Genomic DNA, 23,347 nt, shown 5'->3' with positions numbered 1-23,347 from the left:
TTAAAATTAAATTATTTAAATAAAAAACCTAAGTTTAGTAGCGGTGTTTTTTTAGCAAAAGTATTTTTTTTTAATATCTTCTTTAAACATAATACAGAAAAAAACACAAATCGTAAGAAATAATTGAACGTTGAACAGAAGTTATCTCCTGATTTCTCTTCCTGTGAACCCACAGCTGGGAAACATTTACCTGTTACTTGCTTGTCTGGAAGAGATGGAATTGGAATGGCTAATCCAAATTTAACCAGGAGACGCTCATACAACCAGTCAAAGTGCTTGTATCTGTGGTTGACAGACCGATTAGTGTTCTGTAAAAGAAAGACAACTCTGAATTTTGACAGGCATCAAGAGAGAGTGACATGAAACAAGTGTGACCAGAACAGTAAATATATGGAATATAAATAAAATCTGATTTACAGCCTTGAGTCTATAGATACAGAAGAACTTGAAATGCTAGAAAATAAAACAAGAAAATAAAACAATATTTACAAGTTTTCCTAGTGGAAAACTTGTAAAAACTATCACTTACAACCCTGCTACTAAATAACACGAGCTGTATTATATGTAGAAATGACCCATATCTCTGAGAGAGATGATCCTGTTTCAGATACACTTACAGTGCAGGTCAGCTGATACTCAATGTAGCTCTTGAGACCATACATTTTAGAACCTTTTTTGGGATCTGCCACGACACAGTCAAATGTAGAGGTAGGATAAACCCACATTGGGCCATAATCACCAATCTGCAAGAAATTGCAAATATTACTGCATTTAATTCAACATATTATGTTGTTCCAGCTGCAAACAAGGAAAACAATACTTTCAGTATGAATTAAGAGTATTTTGAAAATAAAGTTCCTAATTCTCTCCATTGATTTCAGTGAGAGCCTGAGAATCAGGAAACACAAGAGTTTCTTGCAGCCAAAGATAATTCACCACAGTTGTGTTCATGTTCTCTGTATTTTACAATTTTTCCCATATAATTAAGGAACAGTGAATTGTAGAAATTGCTACTTCAGTCACATTTCATTATAATAGCATATATCTAGAACAGTCTGTTTATTAGATCAGAAGATGACCTGGCCATCATGACTGAATATTGCAAGCCTTTTTGAATGCAGTTCTACTGTAATTGACAACTATCTAAAAAGCTGATAGACAGTGTAATGAATTTGTTCTGCACCCTTCACCTCAAAAAGGCTTATTTTCACAACCACAATTAATGCAGGTAAGAAAAACTAAGAAGAATTTAAAAAAAAAATATAAGCACACTTAGAAGAAATGAGTTAGGACTAGACCCTGACGAAACTTCTCAGTGATACTCTGAAGTGTTATCTATGTGACATTAAAATGCTTAAATATTGTAGTTTCATGATGATGGTTGTATTTCTAGTTATGGGTTAAGCACCCATTTCACCTAACCCACGTTCATGTGACTAGCCTAAGCCTAACAATTAGCATGGGGAAGAATGGAAGGGTGGGGAGATTTAAAAGAAAAAACAGAAGCAAAAAAAGCAAAAAGCAACCACCACCACTTCCCTTCACATCCCTCTTCAACCTCCTCCCCTCCCCCCCCCCAATAAAAAATAATAAAAAACCAACCATCAACCCACCAAACAAGAGCCACACACACAGAGCTTACAATTATGGGAATCTTCTCTTTCGGTTTTGCTAGCTGCTTTGCCAACAGATACTGTTCCATTCCAGGTTTTGCAAATCCAGGAAATCTAATGAAAACAAAGTGAGAAGTTTACTCTGCATTCCCTTTTGACACGTACAGAATTCCCAACCACTAAGAATAAAGCTTAGCATTTCTCAAGAGTAGAAAACTGTACCATGGATTATCAACTATTTGCCCTGAAAAAGCAGAACAGTTTGAGCTACCAACTGCCAGCTTTTATCTACAGAATGCAGCCCACTTCTTGAAGGGCAGAAGTAGCTACATGTGCTCTGCAGACCATCAGAGCAAATATAATACCAGAACATGAAGCAGCATTTGCCACTTTGTTCATTGCAGCCCAGTCTGCAAGCGTGCACACACATGCAAACCTTGCTGTTTCAGACAACTTGAATTCAATCATCCAAAAGAACAACACATTGTAGATTTAACAAGTACTTCTAAGCATGAGTTAAATAATTCGAAATAAAACCACATAAAAACCACCATAGTGTCCTTAAAGTCTGTAAAAAGCTTTACAGAAAGCAAACAGTGGTTCTTTTTTTAATTAAGATACTTAGCCCTTGAAGTACTGCCTACCTACTGTTTGCTTGCAGAAACACTAGAAGTATGGCTTGCTTTACAGACAAATAATGCTCTTAAAGCGTGTTTATGCCGGTCAAACTAAATGAGTTTGCAACAAGAAGATGTCAGAATGATGGAGAGGTACTCTTGCAAGACTGCATAAAACATCCACTGATGAACAAAATCAACCATCTCTGCATGACCAGTCATTAATTTTAGTTATGTACCTGGGGAGACCATCACTGTACAACTGTTTTCTGTTCTGCTTTCATTCATTTAAAGATTACCACAGGGTAACTTCTCAGAGTAACAATAATTTTAGAATAAACAAACATTAAGTTGCAACATAAAATAATATATAACAGACCAAACTTCATGCTACTGTAAGATTTTATCTATATTTGCCAATCCAAAAGTAAAATCAAGCTTCCTATGGCTTAAGAATCAACCTGGGCTGATACTCACAAGACAGCAGAACAATCTTTCCACTCCTAGCAACACTAATTGCTCAATAGTTCTGTAGCAGCATGCCTGATTAGTCTTGCTGTATGCACACGCCATCCATCACCTTTCATTTTCACTAAGCACATATAGTGCTAAAGATAATTAAAAATTTAAAGAACAGCGGGTCCAGAAATTCAGCACTTGTAAAAGCATCTTTTGCCTGTGTAACATTTCCAAAAATAGGTTGTCATGTACTTTCAGGCTTTCATGAATGTGCATTTTCTGATCACAAATAGTCAGTGCTGAATCTACCTCCAATTTTAACCCCCAAACTAATATCTACACTGCATATTTCAATAAGGTTTAATAGGAATACATTTATACAACTCTACGAATTCCAATTCATTAAATACACATTCATCCTGCATTTTCCATTACTTGTTAAGTGGTAACTTCATAGCAGCTGCACGAGAGTTTGCACGCTGAGGACCCCCAGCCTCTGACGACTCAGTCTCCTTGTAACCAAGATAAGATGGTGAAGATGATTTTGGGTCATCCCAGTCATCATCCCAATCATCGTCATCAGCAGCTGCTAACGTAGGGGAAGAAAAAAGTTAAATGTTTTCTCTTTAAAAAGCAGAAGCAACCTCCTCAGCATTCATACACAATCAACAATGTAATAATACTGATGAGCTAGTTGAACCTTGTATTTTTTGATTCTTCTTCAGTTATCATCATCCTCATCAAATACATCCTGCAAAACACTACACTAGAAATCCATTGGAGGGGAGGAGGGAGGTAGACATTAAAGAGAGATGCTGGTGTGTTAAAAAAAAATAATAAATCACTGGTCTTACACATTCATATACTCCAGGTTAGTATTCCCCAGTTATGAGTTCTCCTCTAATTTAGGTCTTTACTACAAAAAAAGTGAGGAGCCTTCTGAAAGATAGATTACTTCTAGATACTTCCCAAAAATCAAGGACTTGGAGACTTCTACTTCACAGGCCTGAGGGTACAAATTCAATTGCGTTTAAGTTCCAGTTAATGCAAGTTGAACAACATGCCTGAGAATAGATCATTTGTGCACAAGACTTTTTGGCTTGCCAGATTTCCATACAGGTTTGAGACATTTGTTATTGTGGATCTGATTTTTTTTAAATGAAATTAATTTTAAAAGTATTAAAAGAAAAGCATTATTTTAGTATTCAGTTTATCCACTTGGTAATTTGCTACCAGGAAAAGTATTTATTTTTTATTGTTGTATTTAAGTAAAAAATGTTCTATAGTTACGAAAGATGAGGCAGTTCCCACATCTACTGTCCACCTACTCTATTAAAAATAAAAGTATTATTAGCACACCTGGTCCTTGATATGCCTGGGGATGACCAAATGCTGCTGCTGTATCCCAGTTATTCAAAGCACTGTTCCTCTGGCCACCTGCACTTTCAGGTTTCGTCGCCCAGCCGTCACCAGAGTTTCCATTATCCCAGTTCCCAGACTTCCCAACATTCCAGCTCGACCAAGGATCACTGGCATTGTTTGCCTATATTGTTTAAACAGAAGACAAAAGGTAAGGAAGGAACTGCTGAAGAAGTGAATAAAGACCACTTACTTTCTCCCTGCAGTCTTTGATCTCCTGCTGATAAGGCTGTGAGCTTGCATTGAGCACTTCACACTTGTTTGGTTCAATAGCAGCAGACAAATCGTATGTTCCCAGCTACATAGCTCTTAAATGCAGCTAGCACCTGGAAGAACCGATCAGCTCTCCAGCAATGGGATGCTAGTACATGGCAATAATTGTTACATCTGTTACATCTCCTTAGGGAACGTAAGCCTTTGAAGCCAACAGTGTGAAGAAGCACTCTTACCCATGGTAATTATTTTATACCAAAACCAGAAGTACAATGTCTATGGTTTTATGTACTTAGAGTTCACATGCTAATTAGCACGCTTGAACCAAAATGTCAGAAGTCAAGGATTAGTATTGAACTGAATGTTTATATTATCAAAAGCAAATTAGTAGCTTTACTAAAAGCGAATGACCCACACCATCACTACTGGTGTGTCAGCTATGGCCAGCAACTCGCCCAGTGTCCTTGTCAGAGCTTACCTCATTTACAGCAAAGATGAGGAAAGGAAACAGAAACCTATCGTGAAACAGTCTAGCATCTCTGTGTAGACCTACTCCCTCTGCATAATCTGCATGTGAAGGTAATCACATGCCCTTCTACTGGTGTTGCTGTGGAGGTGGAAACCTCAGGGAAAAAGCATACAGCAGATGTGTCTCTAACTGCTGCATTAATTTTTCAGGCCTACCTGTCAGTAAACTGAATTAATAGCTTAGCATCCTGCTCTGCAACCTCATTTTAACACTACACTTTGAAAAAGCATCAAGTAGTTAAATACAGTCTGTGCACTAAGTGTTTGGAGCAGACTAGGTGGCAGAAATAGGAAAAAAAAACACAACCAAAACCAACCAACAACAAAAAACCCACAAACCAAATCAAAACCCCCCACGCAAAGTGTAGGAGGAAGGAGGAGGAGAAGGGGAAGGAAAGAAAACAAAGCCTACAAAGCTTGTCTTGTTCAGCAGAGGGAGGAACTGTGTTTTGTAAGGGAGGAAAAAAAAAAGAAATCTCAAAGCCTACAAAATCCAGTGCATTGTCTGTATCATGAAGCAGCACATCAAAGAAGTGATGCCTAATATAAATTAATTGCTTTAACAACTTATGTGAAACTGTAACATTGACACAAAGCTTAGAGCATTTGCCAGAAGATTTAATAAGACTCCCACTAAAAGCCAACTTATTCTCCCCAAATCCTGCAGAAGTGTTGAATGCTTATTTCTTACAAAAAAAAAAAAAAAGATGCAGCTATTCTACATTCCATTTTTCTTCATTGAAATTCTCCACTCTTATTTCAGCTTACCAATAAGTCCACTTCTCTGCAAATTTCTGAGTAAGAACTGGTGTGTTACACAAGTTTGAAACATTCTCTGATAAGCAACAAGAGCAAAAAAATTGTTTGCGCAACAAACAAATGCTCGAAAGGTAAACGTTACAAGTTTTTCCAGGTATTCAATCCATTAAAACATGCATGCAACTTAAACAGCTGCACCTGTGACTTTCTTTTTATACTACTTGATCCTACCAAATGCCAAAGCTGTTTCGATAATAAGAACACCACACTTCATCCACCACTCAGAGAAACAAACACTCTTTTCTATCAGACACAGCTGTAGTTATGCTGATCCATTAGTTTTCAATAGTTCTTTGAGGTAATCCTTAGCAATGTGAGCTCTTGCTTTAGTTTCCCCTAAAACAAAGCCTCCTGACACTGAGATTTGAAAGACACTACCAAACCCATAACGCTTGATAATGCTTTGGACCTACATTGTTGATACTGCACAGCACCTGTTCTTCAGGCTCAGAGTCCCCAGGACCTGGAAATCAAGCCCAAAATTTCAAGATGAGGGGAAATTGCCATTCAGAAGACTTGAGAGAAACAAACCTACCTAATTCTTGAGGCCTCTTATGAGGCCTACCTAATTCTTGGATAGCTGACGCCTACTCTCAGCAGAGACAGACAAGCTGCTGGTAGCTTACAGGGTACCAGCCTGCTCATCCTATGATGCTCACCTCATACCAGTTTACATAATGGGAAAAAAAATACATGTCATCAGAGTTCATCATCTTTGCTGAAGGAAGACACATGCTGGAACTCAACCACATCGAAAAGTGTTCCCACTCCTAACTTAGAGCATCTAGAAAATAATAGTTTACATAATATTCATTTGCATCCACTTCTGCAATAGATGTTGTACTGATCACTGGCAACTGAAAGCCCAGAAGTGGGATGATTGCCAAGAGGCTGAGTAAAGTTTTCCTCTTCTCTGTGGTTGATGTGAAATCTGGTACATGAGTGGGTGGCAGTGAAACCTTAAGATCTGCTGCAAAACAAGGGGGAGGCAATAATATTAATACTGAGTACAGCACTGAAGAATGACTGTCAGAAGTGATCATCACTGAACTTGCAGACAGTTGCTGATATACATTAAATGCTATACAGCAAGGGGAAGTAGATTACTCAAACAACTCTTTGAGATGTTTTACACCTGTGCCTATAAGGAAGAACTATCCGAATCAGAGTTTTACCTCTGAGGTGCCTGAGGAAGCTCGGGGTAAGCTCTTTCTCCTAGTCACATCACTCTCAGGCTATAAAAGGTGTGGAATATGGTGTTCTCACTCAGCTTCTTTCAGCTGACAGGCCCATAGTTCTTTCAAAGGCACAGGGGAAGAGGGTGAGAGATGGGTTAGGGATGTGGACATAGACAATATGTCCCAAGGAGCATTTACAGGTCTCCTTTCGTGTTTTGTCAAATGTTTGCCCAGACAGAGACATGCTGTGGACACTTCTATGTGGAAGCCAAAAATCAGTAAGTGTGGAGAAGGGTTAAGCAATCCAAAAGCCTGCTACCTCAAAGTCCCCCACAACACCACGGAGGCCCGTGCGAAGACACAACATTTGTTAAAGGGGTAATCTCTGCTCCATTCAGCAGTTTTGCAGATCTCAGCAGCTGACAAACTCCGTAAGAGAAACCATTTCTGTGGCTTAGCTCCAGTTGAACAAACATTAATTAAGCCAGCAAGTATTTTATAAGTGATTAAATTACAAGTTCTCACACCTTTAGTTTTCCATAACTGAAATTGATAATGCTTTGATCTTTCTTTAGTCAGCACAGAAAAGAGAAAAAGTCATTGCAAGAAACTATTCAATCAATAGAGGTTGACAGAGCACACCTAACATCCAAGTACATAAAACAATCTCCAATGCAAAAGCACAAAAGGAAAATGCCACATCATGCACAGTTAAGAAAGTAATCAACCTTCAAATGAAATGTTACATCTCTGCTCCTCAAGGTAACATCAAACAAATAAACAGATTAAGTTCAAGGATAAACTCCTTAAAGGCAGCCAATTTTCCCTTGGGTATACTACTACAGCCTTGCTTGACTCACTCCTACTGCTCTAGGAGAAAAACTAGAACAAAAAAAAAGCTGTTTGGGGAAAAGACAATAGAGGCAACACATTGCTAAATATTTTAAGAGTCCTCCTTCAAGTGAGGATTAAAATTCACTTCAGAACCAGATCATTACTGGTGGGGGGCTAGGGGATGGCAGGGAGAAGTCTAGTGTGTTGTTACAGATCTAATTATAGGTGAATGAGAAGAAGAATTCCACCACAACAGGAAAATCCTCAGCTTGGAGATGGAAAGTCAGTATCTTCAACAAGTGAATCATAAATGAAACAAGAAGTGATATCTTTGCTATCGTCCAGTTTTACAGATGTCTCCATGCACATGACTAAGGCGAAGTGTTTGGCATATTCAGACATTATTAACCTCAAGTTCTTTGGATAACAGCACCTCTGAATAGGTACATACAAAGAGTAAACAGACAGTCACCCTAAAAAAAGTCAACTTACTTTCTTCAAGAAGGAACTTGAAGGCTGAGAAGCCTGCTGTGCAGCCACCCCCCAGCTGTGCTCACTAGCTGTATTTACCATGGAGCAAGTGAGCACATCAGCAGACACTGAAGTGGCTGTCATGCCCATGCTGCTTTACGTCCAGGGTTACTTCCTGGTAGATCATTACCCCGGCATTGTGGGCACCTCTTTAACCCCTGAAGGAAGGACCTCTTTTCCAGTGCACCATTTAAATGCATTTTGTCCTTAAAGAAATCCTCCAGGAAAAACAAAAAGTGGGAATGGGCTTGGCTAAGGGACAACCACCCTTCTGGGCTCACATACAGGAACATTGCTGCTGATGAACACAGGAGAGGACCCCCAGACACAGCTGGCAAGGCAGCAGCAATGCTGTCCAAAGAACATACTTGTTCCTCAGCTGCTCCTGTCACCTTTCCTTCCTTCCAGAGCAAACCAGTACCCAGCACCTCCACTTCCAGCCCCCGCTTTCCCAAAAAGCAGTCCCTGTAAAGGAGCTGGCCTTGGCCTGCTCACACGTGATACGTAGCCGAGGGCCACTCACAGGCCACTCCTCGCATCCAGGTGGAAGAACTGGGTTACCACCATACCACGAAGAGCAAAGCAGGTCATTTTTTGTTCATTTCCCAATTCCAATCCCATTTCTTTACCTGTGAAGTTACTCACTGACAAAGTAACCTAGAAGCTGCTTCATGGTGGATTTCCATCTATTATCTTCTGATTTAACTCAAAAAAAAAAAAAAAAGTTTGTGACAGAGCGTGGACTTTATAGAAGGATACATCATTGAGACTTGAGAGAGGAAAAAACAGCAAAAACCACCCCACACCTCAGTGATCGGGTGAGGCAAGGGAAAAAGCACGTCTGTTGTCACCCTCACTGCTTAGAGGAAGTCGATTTTTTCCCCCCCCTCTCAAGTCTGCTTAACTTCACCTTTGTCACTAAAAATCCCATACATGTTTATTCAGGGAGGTTCTGTCACGCTTCTGTTTTTGTTACCCACACAGGAATATGTAAACGCCAACCAAGTCACCTCCCTATCCTTGTCTTCTCTCGACTTCATTTCAGTCCCTAATGGCTTCTCAATACACAGATGAAGAATTTCACTTAGTTTTTCAAGTAGCAGTCACAGCAAAGCCAGAAACAGAAGAAAAACTCCCTGTTCCTCCTTGATGCTCTCTAGACATCCAAAGGTCAGGCTACAAAGATTAAACAAGGCTTTATTTTATTTTATTTTGTAACAGAACATGGGTTTCCCGTGTTGTGCTTTCTGGAGGAGGAGAGTTGAAGAGTGTGACTAGCCAAGACTTTTCAGGTTACCACTCTCAATTACAAATGCTAAAGATATCACCTTAAAAGTAAGAAGCATTTAACGAGCAAGAAGAGATTTAAAAATCAGCAACAGCATACCACACACACAACAAGGCTAGCTCACAAAACAAGAAATGAAATGAAAACAAGTCTACGAGAGACCATGCAAACACTAAGTTGTGAGAAGATTATTTCAGGAATATTCAGATTTTGCCTGATGGTATGGGTGCATGATGAAGATGAAGAGTGATCTATAGTTTAACAACTTGCTGCCTGAGCCTTTATTCCACTGGGACACTCAAAAAAAGACAGCTCCATAATTTGGGAAGGTATAATCATTGTCTTATTTTGGACAGTTATTTTTTAGTATGTAAATACATTTAATTCCAGAGCAAGCAAACCAGCGTTTCCAGTGTTTTATGGAAGTCATAAGCTGCCTGGTATTTTTGCTAAAAAGAGTTGGTCACAAATTCCTGATACAGGTCTGACTACAATATAGTGACTTAGACGTGGGGAAAAACGCATTGATTTCAAACTACACATAGCAATGAAGGATGTTGTAGTGTCATCATCTGTAACAGGAACTGGAAGTTACTAAACACGAAAACCAGCAAACTAGCATAAAACACTGGGTATTTTTGTGGCTTACCAACAGTTCTAACCCACTAGTTTTGCTTGTACTTCTTTAGACAACTTTTACACTAAACTCTTCAAGACATGGTTAATGTAAAGTTACCTCTGTGTGCACTTAAAATCTTGCAAAAATGCACATTTACATAGAGTTAAGGCTTATTATTTAGGGAAGCATGTTTGCAAAGTCCATCAAAAATTACAAGTGCAACTTTCACGGTGATCCTAGCTGCACATGTTATATTTTAGCATACTGGTTTAACAAGACAGACCGGACTCAACCAAACATGAGTACGTCAGACATTTCTCACAACAATACTCGTACCTCACTGCACGCACGTAGCAATGTCAGAGAATAGAAACGCTCTTCCAGGAACACAGTAACACACGTGCCAATTTCCACAGCAGCAGAATCATGCACTCCTAGTAAGAACACTGTAATTATATTTATCTTCTTAACTCTTAATATCTAGTGCTTTTCATGGCAGTTCATGGGCAGGCATGGTATACAAATTAATGACTACAACTTGCATTAAGCTGCAAGAATTGGAGAAGACGTGAAGCACAACCGTGGGAATAGCCTTCTCAGTGTCCTCCTTATGCATGTTCAACAATGTATGTCCTACACATCTTATAACTTAGGAGTTGCCTCAGCTCCTGCACACCAAACTAGATGGTTTTTACTATTGCTGATTTGTCCTGCCCATAAAGAAGTCCCACGGTATTCTGAAGGGAAAGGACTTTCTGCACTTAAGGCAGTCCGTATATTTTCATACTCTTCAACTGTGAGAGAAACCATCCCAAGTGGTTTCACTTACAGTGGATAAGACAAGATGAACAAGAAGTTCCTATTAATTGCTTCCTGTACCTACTCCTGGGCCCTTGTTGGTTAGCCTACAACATATCTGAAGACATACTACACATGGGTTCACCAAGGTCACTCTGGAATTAACTGACAAATCAGCAATTCACAAAAAAGCTAACTTGCAGAATACCTGTTTTACCTAGAACTGAAAGAGCTGTACAGTCATCTGTATACAGAAGTGGACTTGGCAGCGATCAGAAAATCAACGTCAAGAAAAGGGAACAAACTCCTCTACAAACGCAACTTATGGTTAGTTGCAAGGATTACTTTTATATCTAAAAGTACGGTGAAGCCACATCTACAGCTCTTACATATATAGCTGGTTTGTTTACATACCATTAGTGAGACTACTGCTCAGAACAAAAAAGGCTTAGCTTCTTAAAAAGGAGAACTAGTTTGGGCCAACATAACTGTAATTTAGTCAGATATACACCATTTAAAAATGGCAAGCTTGTTTTTGTTCACAACTTTTGCTCACAACTGCAATAAGAAAGATTAAACAAAAGTGCCTAAAAGGATATCTGTTGTTGCTACAGCCCCCGGAAACAATCCAGCACACAAAGAAAAAAAAACACCACATGTTCTTCACCGGAATCGAGAAATTTCAGGTTTGATGTATTACAGTAAGTTAAATTGATTCCAGTGCCATTATTACCAGTGTTATTTTAACACCAGAAAAGTTCACAGGTAACTTTCTTTAATGTATATATGCAATTCTAACAAAAAAAAAAAAAACAGAGTGCTGATATACTCACTCACTGGTTGTTTCAAATGACTAAAAATTAGCAAGCCTGAATTATCACTCAGAGGAACAGTGGGTTGACAGAGAAGAACTTTTCATTCCTTTATTTCCTTTGAAGAGCTACAAGGTCAAGACAGTAGGAGAGCCATGTAACAGCCCCCATCCTTGCCAGCTAGGGGTTACTCAGATTATGTTTTGTTGACTAATATTATCCAAAGGCTTTTCAGATATGAAAGCACAAACACGATGGGCAAATGTAACATTAAGATCTCATATCTGCTTTTCTTCTCTAGGAGTAAAAATAGTCACACTCAGCAATTTTTTTCCTTGTTTGCATATAAATAGCTTTAGTGCTTCCTCTGGTTGCTTTCATCTCCCCCAGTGTTTTCTACACATAGTTCTTGGAAACATTCACCTCTTTCTGGCTATCTGGGTGTGAGTCTCTTATCTGCTTGAGACTCCCCTAAGGAGCAGCTGCAAGTTCTACCAAGACATTTATTGCTGAGACATTGCTGACTCCAGGAATTAACTGGGGAAGAATAAACTGCCAAGTTGTGCCAAATTCTTCCCTTCTCTTCAGGAAGTACCTCTGCTCCATTTCTATTGTCACTTCACGTTTGTGGCAAACCTAGATACAGCACAAAACCAAAATGTTACTGTGGACATTATATATTTCTCAGCGGAAAAAAAAGAAGTCAGTAGAGCTCATTGAGGTATTGCTTACTAATTATTTCTCAGGAGATAATTCCCTGAATGACAACAACACATCTTGGAAAAGGAAAGACAGACATGTTGTGTTTTTTTAAACACCAAAAAGAAAAAGGGGCCATAGTGGGAAACCAAAGGTCTGTTGTTTGCCTGGAAAGCAAAAGGGGATGGCTATAGATACAGGGAACAAGTTAGAGTGTTCCCCCCCCCCAAACAGATTTGGGAACACTGCCATGATTTAAGGGTCAGTATCATATACAGCATTGCTACTTGATAAAAGCAGGTCTCTTAAAAAAGGGAACCAAATAAGCTAACATGGTAACTTAGATAAATCTACTATTTTTAATAAGGTTTGGTACTGAAAGGCTGTGTAACAGTCCATGTTTTTCCTTACTGTTAGAAGAACGGTAGGCATTTCAAGAATTAAGATGTCTTTTTGCCTTACTAAAATCGGGGAGCCGTGAATGTTATATGATTAGATGTATGTTAAAGCGACTTTAATACAGCAGTAGTATGAAAAATCCTAAGAATACCCTGTTCATTTACAAGTGCTTTTATATAATCTTGTAATAAGCTTGAAATCCCATGTTACTACAAAGTGGCAGGTAACAAAATGTCAGCAGTTAGGAATGCTGACATTTCTTATTCAGTGCACAAGACTGTTACCTATGAACATTTTAGTTTCTACTACTGTAGCAGTTCCTTCATCAATTCTGTTTACATTAGCAACTAATTTGTCATATTTCTGTGCTCTCCATAGCCAGAACACGCAAATTGCATTTGTAGATGAAGCACTTTGTATATTGACCCAGTCACTCATTAAATCAACTTGAAAATAATAAGTCAATTACTTGCAACTGTGCATCTGAATCCAGATGTGCCTGAACAGTTGAATCCAGAGTGTCTGAACAAACTCACGTTAAAAAATGCAAATGTTAACACAACTGAGCGTGGAGTAATGCATTGAGGAACAACTACACCCAGAAAGCAGAAGGCTGTATTCTTACAGGCAACAGCTCTAAAAAAGAAGCTGGGACACAGTGGATGAACAACTCTGACCTCCTGATGCAATGCGACAAGAGCCAATGCAATCTTTTAGTGTATCAGGCTTTTCTATACCAGAACAGCAATATTAAACCTCTGGTTTGAGCCATGTGATGTACACAGGAAGAATGCATAAAATTCCAGTATCTTCATTTTACAGATGAGTCACAAGATCAGAAAGATCGCAGAAGGCAGACTTTCATGGAAGAAGAAACTTCTTGCATGAAGAAACAAACAGATAGAGCTTCTTAATCATGAGGGCAATTAACCATAGAACTTCCGCAGGGAGAAAATACCACGAACTACAGAGCTCTCCAATCTGGGAGAAAGGCATAATAGCCAAAAGCTGAAGCCAACTGCTCAGTATACAAATTAAATTCTTATTACCAATAAACTACAGGAACAGGCTACCGGATGAATGTCAGAAGCTGAAAAACCTTCAAAGCAAGACCTACTGCTTTTCGAATGTATCTATATCTACATATATATATATATATATATATATTATATAATATATTATATATATTATAATATATATATTATAATATTATATATTATATTATATTATTATATATTATAATATATTATAATATATATATCATAATATATAATATATATATATATGTATATATATATATATATATATGTGTGTGTGTGTGTGTGTGTATATATATATGAAAAAAAACAAACAGCAATTTACTGAACTCAGTTAAAATAAAAAACTTGAGAAAACTGAAATCATGACAAAATCCTGACCATGCAACATGATGGTTTCTGTAATGAAAAAGCAGGAAAACAGAAACCCCTGACATACTAGCTTGAGAGAATTGATTAGTTTCCCCCACATCTTGCATGACCTTGCCTGCATCCAGATGCACACTCCCCTCTCTCCTATTGCTGTTAGCAGTATAATTTTATTATAATACACCATGGTACACAGGTTCTCCAAACTGTCTCTTGAAGCATTTGAAGAATAATGGAGAGGGATCAGACAAATAAGAATAATGCACTGACAGAGATGGGGCGAGCTGTTCACCTGAAGTTACCCCCTTCCAAATCTTATGAAGAAACAGTAAATTTGTTTGTATTACAGAGTCAGTAAACTACCAAGCCTATGATCCCTGCATTTTCAAGCATTTCCCTCCTCTAAAAATTCATCTTCCAAAATTACACAGACACATTAATTCCTTATTTCCCACAAAACAGACATCTTTGCTTTAACTTTTCCTCCCGTGACTTTGCCCGGAGGATCTCATCAGAGAGCGCTTACAAGTACCACTGGGATCTCCCCCCTACTCTACCACCTTTTATTTTTGACAGTCACAACAAGGCGAACTACAAATGATCACTGAAGAACAGTTAGAAACTTTTATTTAAAAGTTAGGGAGGACTTGTATTACTCCTGGCATTGCCTAGCTCAATACACAGAAGAAATTAAATGCAATATAGTCAGTGAACTGTTACACGGGGCATTTCTGCATGACAGTCAACACACACTTTTCAAGAGATCTCACTTCATCTCAAAGTCCTGTGGTGCAAGTTACAGCTCAGAAAACTAATAACTGATTTTTAAGTGTTCTACAAACTAGGTGTGTTCCCAGCTGCTACAATGACTAAAGCATTTACTTTCTAACACCTGAGACCTTTGCATGCTGCTGATAGAGATTTCATTCTCCTATTGACCTATGGACTTTGACATGTTTAACTGTTCCTACGTGTAAGACATGCAGTACTATGTAGACCATAACAAACAGCCTGTGTTAAGATGATGTCTGCCCTTGGATATGTAACATGAAACTGAATACTTGCTGCTTGATAAATTGACACTGGACAGAACACCATGAATAAAGGAAAAAGGGAGAAAAGGAAAAGAAAACAGTCTTCCAGCAAAAACAGTCAGCCTCTTCTTCAACAAACCAGAATTAATGCCTGAAATTACTTTATCTTTTTTTAATCAAAGAAACAAACCTTACCCAAATTCTGAACAAGGTGTATATACATCACTGGCTGATGATGCGTAGAACACCCAATTATAGTAGAAATTAAAAAGAAAAAACAGAAAAGGAAAAGAAAGGAAAAGCATAGTTTCTTAAAAATGTAAGCATATTAACAGAGGTTACCAGGAGTGATTTATACACAACTGGGGTACAGAGATTGAGGCAGCCACGGATTTAAATGGTTGCAGACAGGAAAAAAAATAAAATGCTCTCTATTTTTGAAAGTAGTAGAATGCTCCTTTTTCTAGCAGCGACAGTAACTGAAGAGACATACAAACCATTAATATTCAACAGAAGTGTTCCCTAAGGAAAACACAATTATTTTAATTAGTACTTGTATGAGGGTTCACAAATATGGTACAGCACAATGGAGAAGTGCAAGCAGTTATGTCAACAGAACCTGCCATGACCACTGTTGCCAAAAAAAATGGAGACGTACCTGATTACTGCTTTTTGCAGCCGAGTTGGTCTGAGCTGTATTTGAAGAGAGGGAATCAAAAAAGGCTTGGTCAGCTAATGAGTTACCACAACTAAGTCCATCTTTTGTACTGTCGGTTATAATCTGAAATGGAAAAAGTTGCAAGAGATTTTTTTATGCTTCCATTGATCCAATTACATAGAACCTTCTAACACTAGATGTTAAGATGACAGCATATACCCTGAATTCAAACTCAATAGTATCTTTTACAAGAAGTTGACTGAAGAAAATCTAGAGGATTTATTTCCATGACAAGGAGAACTGGTTTGCATTATCATAGCATAACATATTTGTGGCAGTAGACACCTATCTATAAATTAACAAGGGATTAACAAGGTAGCTAACATTTCTGCTTGGAGACTGGGAACTCAATCCCTGGATTTGGGGTCCCATATCCTGAGCCCCAGAAATGCATTTCCATTCTAGAGATTTATGAGCATGTGGCAAGTCATCCACAGCAACAGCAGTGTAATTTGTATTACTCATTGCACTTCTACATCTGCGTCTTCAGACAGGAAAACAAAATCATGGGGCACAAAACCAGAAGCAAACTCAACATCGCTCATGTTCCGTGTATCACTGATATTCGCTGTGGTTAACCTCCTGTTGCATTTCTTGGGAAACCACGAAGAAGCACAGTAGCTTTAGATGACACATTTGCACTGATCTTTGAAGTCAGCTACAGCTGCTTCAATGATATTATATGTTCTGAGCTTTAACACTGGACATTTCACATTTGAGCATTGAGAGTCTGATCAGCAAACCAAAGGATTGCTTCTTCAGTAGTTCTGCTTAGTGCATAGCGATGCAGTCACTTACCTCAACATAATCTGTTGGAACAAGTCCTCTCTCTCCTTGGCTGTTTTTTCCTTCTAACCAGCCTCCACCAACATCCTAAAAAAAATAATAATACGGAAATACTTTTGCTAGATGGATCCCACGGCATGCTTTAAACTCAGAAAGGAGCACTGGCTTGCTATCAAATGCAGAATGCAACATTCAGTAGACAGGTCTGACTATATGACCATGAACAAGCTCGCTTAAATCTACTGTATAAGCAGATACTCATTTAAACAGAACACAGGCAGTGCTTGTTTCACATGGCAATGAGGACTTCAGGTTTAACGAACACGATGGAAAAAGGTTTAATTTTGAGCACTCAATCATTTTTGCATTATGCACAGCCAATTCTGTGCACAGCCATCAGAATGCTGTTACCAAAGCATTCATTTTATTCAATAACAGATTAGAAAGAAAGGAGACTTGGGGAATTAAGCTACTGGTAACATTTCTATAATCTGGACTTCACCCATGGAAGGTGTGTGATGAGAGACAGCTGTAACACAAGAACATTAAGGATAATCTCAAAGTTCAGAGACGCATGCCACAGAGGCAGGTCTCAGACCATCAATTTGGAAAAAGCTAACAGTTCATACCTCAGTGCTGCAACCTGTTACTGACTTTTTTATTTTAAAACACATTCTACACACACTAGAAAGCCTTTGCAGAACTTTGCAGTTAAACAAAGTCAATTCCAAGACGTTATCTGGAATAAGCCAGTTCTGATTAAAAATAAAATAAAATCCAGCTGTTTCTCGAACAGTTACATGTCAAGCTAATTCAAGTTACATGTCAAGCTGAGAATTGGAACCACATATGCTAGACAGCAATTACTGAATTTCAGGTTCTTAATTTGCTTTTTAACTGATATATTTGTTTATGCACAATTTTCTTTTTTTTTTTTTTACTTAGAAGTTCTCTAATTCTGCACATAACAAAGAGAAGTCTGCCTATGTATTTATGAGTTTAAATAGTAAAGATCAATCAGTTATTGAAATAACAAACTTTCAATTGCTTTTTCTTATATACCTAATAGATTACACTTATGAACACAAAGAACTAGATATCTCAGATTAAAAATTCAACTAGTTTGGTTAATCTATAGGAGTAATGACATCTTACGCCAGAAGTCACATTTGTACCACTGCACTTATTAGCATTCCAACAATGGATTTTCATGACTTATTCCATTGCTCTCTATGAACTTATTATATCAAAAAAGACTATCAAAAAAGACTATCAAAAAAGTTCTAGAACCTTTGTGGCAATTTATGATGCAGTTCAATCACGGACAGCATGAAGTAATTTTTTACTTGGTTTTAGGCATATTGTCTTATCACACAAACAGCTTTTTCAGGAAAAGCTAATTTAAAAGCTGTAAACTGTTTATTGTGAAATGACATAAAACTCCTGAATTATTTAAAGTTACCTCTGCTACAGTACAGCATCCTACTCAAGAGGGTGCTGATTCCATTAAATATCTGCTTCAAATATTTAAAGTCAGTGGAATTAAAAGTATCAGGGTAATACATGATTATGCTCTTTCAAAAATTTGTTTCATCTGTACATTTCCTATGCAACCAGATAAACAAAATCTGGCATCCAGATGAGGGGGTTTTGTTTGTTTCAAAAAGAAAGCCTATTCATTGAGCCATATCACTAAAGATTCAGAAGATTCAACTAACACTTCTGTTGTTCAATTGTAAGAAATATATAGGAGAATAAAAGCATGCTGTCATTAATAAATCAAAGAGCACTGCTCAAACATACTTTAAGAATAATTGAAATTTTCCTTGATAGCATTACCTTAATATTTTCCCCACTCCTTCCCTGTACCTTGTGCACATTGCTTTGATTATGGAAGAATGCACAGATTTAGAAACATGTATTTAGAAATTTTGTGACAAGTTCTTTAAAGAAACTTGGAATACTGAAGTCATTAATTAAAAAATGCAAAGACTTGAAGGGAGCTGGCATGTCAGAATTATTTAAATTCAAGTGGCAAATGTGAAAGACTACATAAACACAAAATGTGGAACACTAGGCACAAAAAAAAAAAAAAAAAGACAACACTCAGATGTAAAGGGTATCACTATCATTAGCTCTTTCTGCCTTGGCACTCAGATCTGTTTAACAGAATAAAAAAGCTGAGCAAAGAATTCCAAAGCATGTAGGCACAGGCTGAGAGGGCCCCTGACATCCAGAATCCTGCTCATTGCATTTGTTTCCACAACACTGTTAGAAAATTCTTTGGTTTTAGTTTGTGTGCTACTTCTTCAGTGGAAGGTGGTCAGGGATTCACAGAGTCACCTAGCACAGCTTTTCCTTCACCTGCTGAATTAGGTCAGGACAGTGCACGGAAGCCCTGTCTCCATGTCATTTTTCTTACCGGGTTGGTAATAATGATGATCTCCCCTTCACTGACGGTCAGCTCGTTGTTTCCAGGCTCAGCAGCAAAATCATACATAACACGAGCCTGTAAGTGAAAAGAACACACCAGTGAGCCTTCCATGTTATTTAGATGATTGCACAGAAGACTCCTTGTTAAATAGCATTGTTATATAGGTGGGGAGAGGCTGGATGTATGAAGAGCAATTCAGCACGGTGGAAGCTATTATCTCCAAAATTAGAACTCCAAACTGAACACTAAAGCAAACTTTATGAGACAAAAATCTCCTGCACTGCTCTTACAGATGACCACTTTTTTCCTGGAAGATTCACAATATCAAGCTTGCTGTTCTCTGCCCTGTCCAAAATTGTCTGTACAGCTTTTTCCAAGGGGAAGAAGGAAAGGCATCTAACTAGCAAACAATCCAATTAATATTTTATCCTATGAGACACATTCCAACTCCAATTTGGGTAAAGGGGACTGTTTCATGGAGCAAGCAATTCGGACAGAGGAAATCAGAAGTGATTGCACATGTGAGTAGTCACTGCTGCACACAAATAGTAATACGCACAGTGATGTTTTGAGATTCTCAGTAATCAGGAGGAACTGTGATTCTACGAAATGCACAAACAGAGCGGGCCTGTTACATACTGGCACAGGCAGGGGGGAGAAACACAAACAGAAAGAACAACTTAATTTTCAAGTATTTAGACACAAAAGTCTTTACTGTGTACTGACTGCAATTGCACAACATTAAAAAAATGTTATTAGACAACATTGTCAATGTTTCTGTTTAAAGGACAGAGCTGCTTTATATACAGAGTTGTGGCATGGGGTAAGGTTATATTCCCAATTATCGTTTCATTGTCTTCTATTACATTACCTTCCAATCTAAAGTAGAGAAGGCTCTCGGGAATTAAAAGTGACTATTTTCTTACAAACTCTTCAAATTGACACAGAGAGTATCTGATAAAAATCACACATAGTTCACTCTAGAATCTTAAAGGAAGATTCATATTAGATTAAGGGTTTCTTGCTGTCTTGTTTGGTCAGGTTTAAAGTTTATCTATGCTTGTCTTTCCTGGAAATAAAACTCATCACACTAACAGAACTTATAAATAGAAACCTTATAATTTATATCTCAAGTTGTCAGGCCAACCAGGTGTGCCAGAAGTGATCAATACTTATTTTATGCCATTGCTGCCAATGCTGCATATCACAGAGCAGCAACCAGAAAGCTAGAGGACTGGTCAGGAAGGCCAAGCAGGAAAAGTATGGGTGTTACCAGACGCTGCTAACAAACAGCTTTACTTGTGCAACTAAAGTAACAAGCTAGAAACCCAGTAACAAGAAAAAGTCTTTAGTAGCTTGAAGTTTAGGAGGTAAGTCATTTCTAAAAACAAAGTTACAAAGATTTGTGGGTGTATACCAAGGCCTCTAAAACTGGTAGCACAATCATGGTTTTGCAGGCCCCAAATCCACAGAACAGACCTCAAGGAAAGAACCCCCCTCCCCACCAGCTCATACAGGATTACAAGCAGCAGAAAGCTTATTTCAGGAAAGACATCCGTTTCCCTAGCACATCTGGGAAGAAGCAAGACCATGCCCTCACCTCCATCACCATGAGGTTTAGTTACCTCAGCTCCTACACAAGCTGGATTTATGAATTTATTTTACCAGCAGGAAATAAGCCAGAAGAAACACCACCACCACCAAGTTTATGACAGCATTACTGACAACGTCAGACACTGCTCACAGCAACGAGGGCCTTCTTGCACTTGGAGGTCGGGGAAGAAAAAAGTGAAACAAATCGTTTTTGCCATAAATATCACAGTAAAATCAGTATTTCCTGTTAAAAGCAAACTATATAATAGGAAAAAAAGAAAAAAAGAAAAAAAAAAAAAGATACCAGAAGACAGAGATTCATCAAGCCTCAAAACTGGAGGTTGTTACGATCCCCCTCCAGGCATCCCTTCTGACATAAAACCAGAAAAAACACAGCTTCCTTTCCCCACATCTTAATTTCATAAGTATCATGGGGAAATATTTCTGTCTGGTCAAGATACTTCACTTCAGCGTAAATAAAAACAAAAGAGGAAAATGCACATCCTGTAGCTCAGCTGACAAAGCAAATCAGGAGCGACGCGCACAAGTCAAGCACTTGGTCCTTTCTACTAGAGAAGCACAACATTTCAGAAAATTGTGTGTCCTAAGCACATTTAGTGCTTCCTATCATTATCCTTCTTCCTTTGGAAAGGAGGCTTTCAGCACTTTCGGATTATGCCATGCAAAACCACGATGAACAGGAGAAAACTGCTCTGGATCACAGCACTGCTTTCCTCCCAGCAGAAAATCAGGCCTCCCTGCAGATGGACGAGCAGCCCATCTCACTCCTCAAAGCAGTAACATTGAAGATAAGAAACACGCTTTCTGAACTGCAGGAACAATTTAGGTAGGGCTGTAAGAAGCACCATTCACCAGCCCTCTCTCCTCAGCATTAAGTTGTAAAGGTGTTGAACATGTCATTTTTGCAGCAGGTTACCCATATGTACCCCATTATACAACCTGAACACAGCTCAGGCATCTGGCCTGCGGGGCAAGCAGCCTTCTTCACATCCCTCAAGCAGTACAAGACAGTAGCAAGTTGAGGCTTCGTTGACAGAAAGAGGAGTTCACCAGGACATGCCCAGATTTTTAGTCTTCAGGAGAAGTGGCTCAACAACCTACAGTACTGACCAGACTGAAAATCTTGAATATTTGTGTCTAACAACTTAGACATCAGGTGCAAATATTTCATTCTCCAAGGAGATTAAGTTATTCAGAGAAATCTGGAAGTATTCAGCACACATGGAAGGAAAGACCAAGAGAGAGGCATAGAATTTAATAAAAACCCTTGTGCCACATCTACCAATTCACCTGCTCCAGATTCCAATTTCAGAAGTTGTTAAAAGAGAAATAGCAAAAGGGAAGAAAGTACAAACTCAGTTTTTGCCTTCCTGCATTTTGACAAATTGAAGAAAGGATTCATAGCCATACAAAACTGGACTATATTATATATAATTTTTATAAAAATTATAATGGGTTGAGTTTATAAGTGACTCGCTCCATCTAACAAGTGCATTGTTAGCAGTGGAAAAAGCCCTTCCTCTGGCATTTCCTTGCACTGAGGCAGCAGCCCCACACCTATCTGATTTTTTGACAATCAGTTCCAAAACATGAAAGAGGAAAATGGTGTGGTTTGGCAATAACCCATTTCCTACTTACTAGCCGCAGATATTGCATCCAAGCGGTATTTGTAGCTTAGAGTGGGGTTATTGCAAAATAGCACAAGTATATGGGGAGAAGAAAGCATTTAACCAGAAAAAGATTTTAGCTCCTGGGTACTGCAATATATAAATTGGATATTGCTTAGAGACATTTTGAACACCGATAAAATGGGAACTGCTGAAACAGCAAAGACAATCCCAAATAATACAGAAGGACCACTAATGTACAATCATAACTTTTTGTTAAATTATTAAATTATTGCCAGCTTTTTAAAGTTACAGTAACAGTGTCTAAGCATTATTAGCACTAATAGTGTCTAAACTACAAAGCTTCTTCCTATTGAAAAGCAGTACCTGGCCTAGTCAAAGCGCTGTTCCTCTGCACATTTGGAGTTGTATCCATTATTTACATCTGTCGGACTTGCACACCTTCTGCTCCTCCCACCCCCTTGCTTTCCAAGAGGAAAAAAATAACCACGACCACTTGCCAACTGATTTCTGCAAACAGACATAAGGCTAGGAAACTGCAGCTGGCAGCCTGTCAGGATGCTTAACATCAGTTATGGGGGGAATTTGGCTGCAAGATACATTAAGATGAAATTCTAACAAAGGATCGCGTTATCACTGCGCTATGTGAGTTTGAGGTCTCCACAGGCATCCCAGTGGACCAGCACCTCGGAGGAGGAGTGGGAACAGTTGCTCCTATTTCTCCTAAGAGGAAGCTTTCTGCCTTTTCTAAGGTGCATCAGCAGGGAGACATAAGCTCAGGCAGAAGAGCAGCTTACCCCCAGGTCTGACAATCCTGATGTGCACAGGCACAGTCCACCAGCAGCATAAATTTGAGAACAGCATCAAAACTGGAGCACATCAGTGATACCCACCCAAAATT

General features: G+C 38.6%; 1 protein-coding gene across 2 annotated transcripts in view; it reads right to left on the bottom strand.

Moving 5' to 3' along the window:
* Window positions 1-23,347, bottom strand: part of SNX9 (sorting nexin 9) — a 59,199-nt gene that overhangs the window by 23,530 nt on the left and 12,322 nt on the right. Inside the window, exons 2-9 of one of the 2 annotated variants that reach the window (XM_068677197.1) lie at window positions 19,193-19,279; window positions 16,783-16,857; window positions 15,925-16,047; window positions 4,049-4,232; window positions 3,125-3,275; window positions 1,643-1,727; window positions 618-743; window positions 191-308 (exon numbers count right to left, since the gene is read on the bottom strand). In XM_068677197.1, coding sequence (XP_068533298.1) covers window positions 191-308; window positions 618-743; window positions 1,643-1,727; window positions 3,125-3,275; window positions 4,049-4,232; window positions 15,925-16,047; window positions 16,783-16,857; window positions 19,193-19,279 — 949 coding nt within the window. Of the gene's footprint in view, window positions 1-190; window positions 309-617; window positions 744-1,642; window positions 1,728-3,124; window positions 3,279-4,048; window positions 4,233-15,924; window positions 16,048-16,782; window positions 16,858-19,192; window positions 19,280-23,347 lie in introns of both variants that reach the window. The other variant, XM_068677196.1, reaches the window with a different exon arrangement.

This window comes from Anas acuta, chromosome 3 (assembly GCF_963932015.1).
Source record: "Anas acuta chromosome 3, bAnaAcu1.1, whole genome shotgun sequence".
NCBI lineage: Eukaryota > Metazoa > Chordata > Aves > Anseriformes > Anatidae > Anas > Anas acuta.
This window is presented reverse-complemented; position numbering and strand designations above follow the sequence as displayed.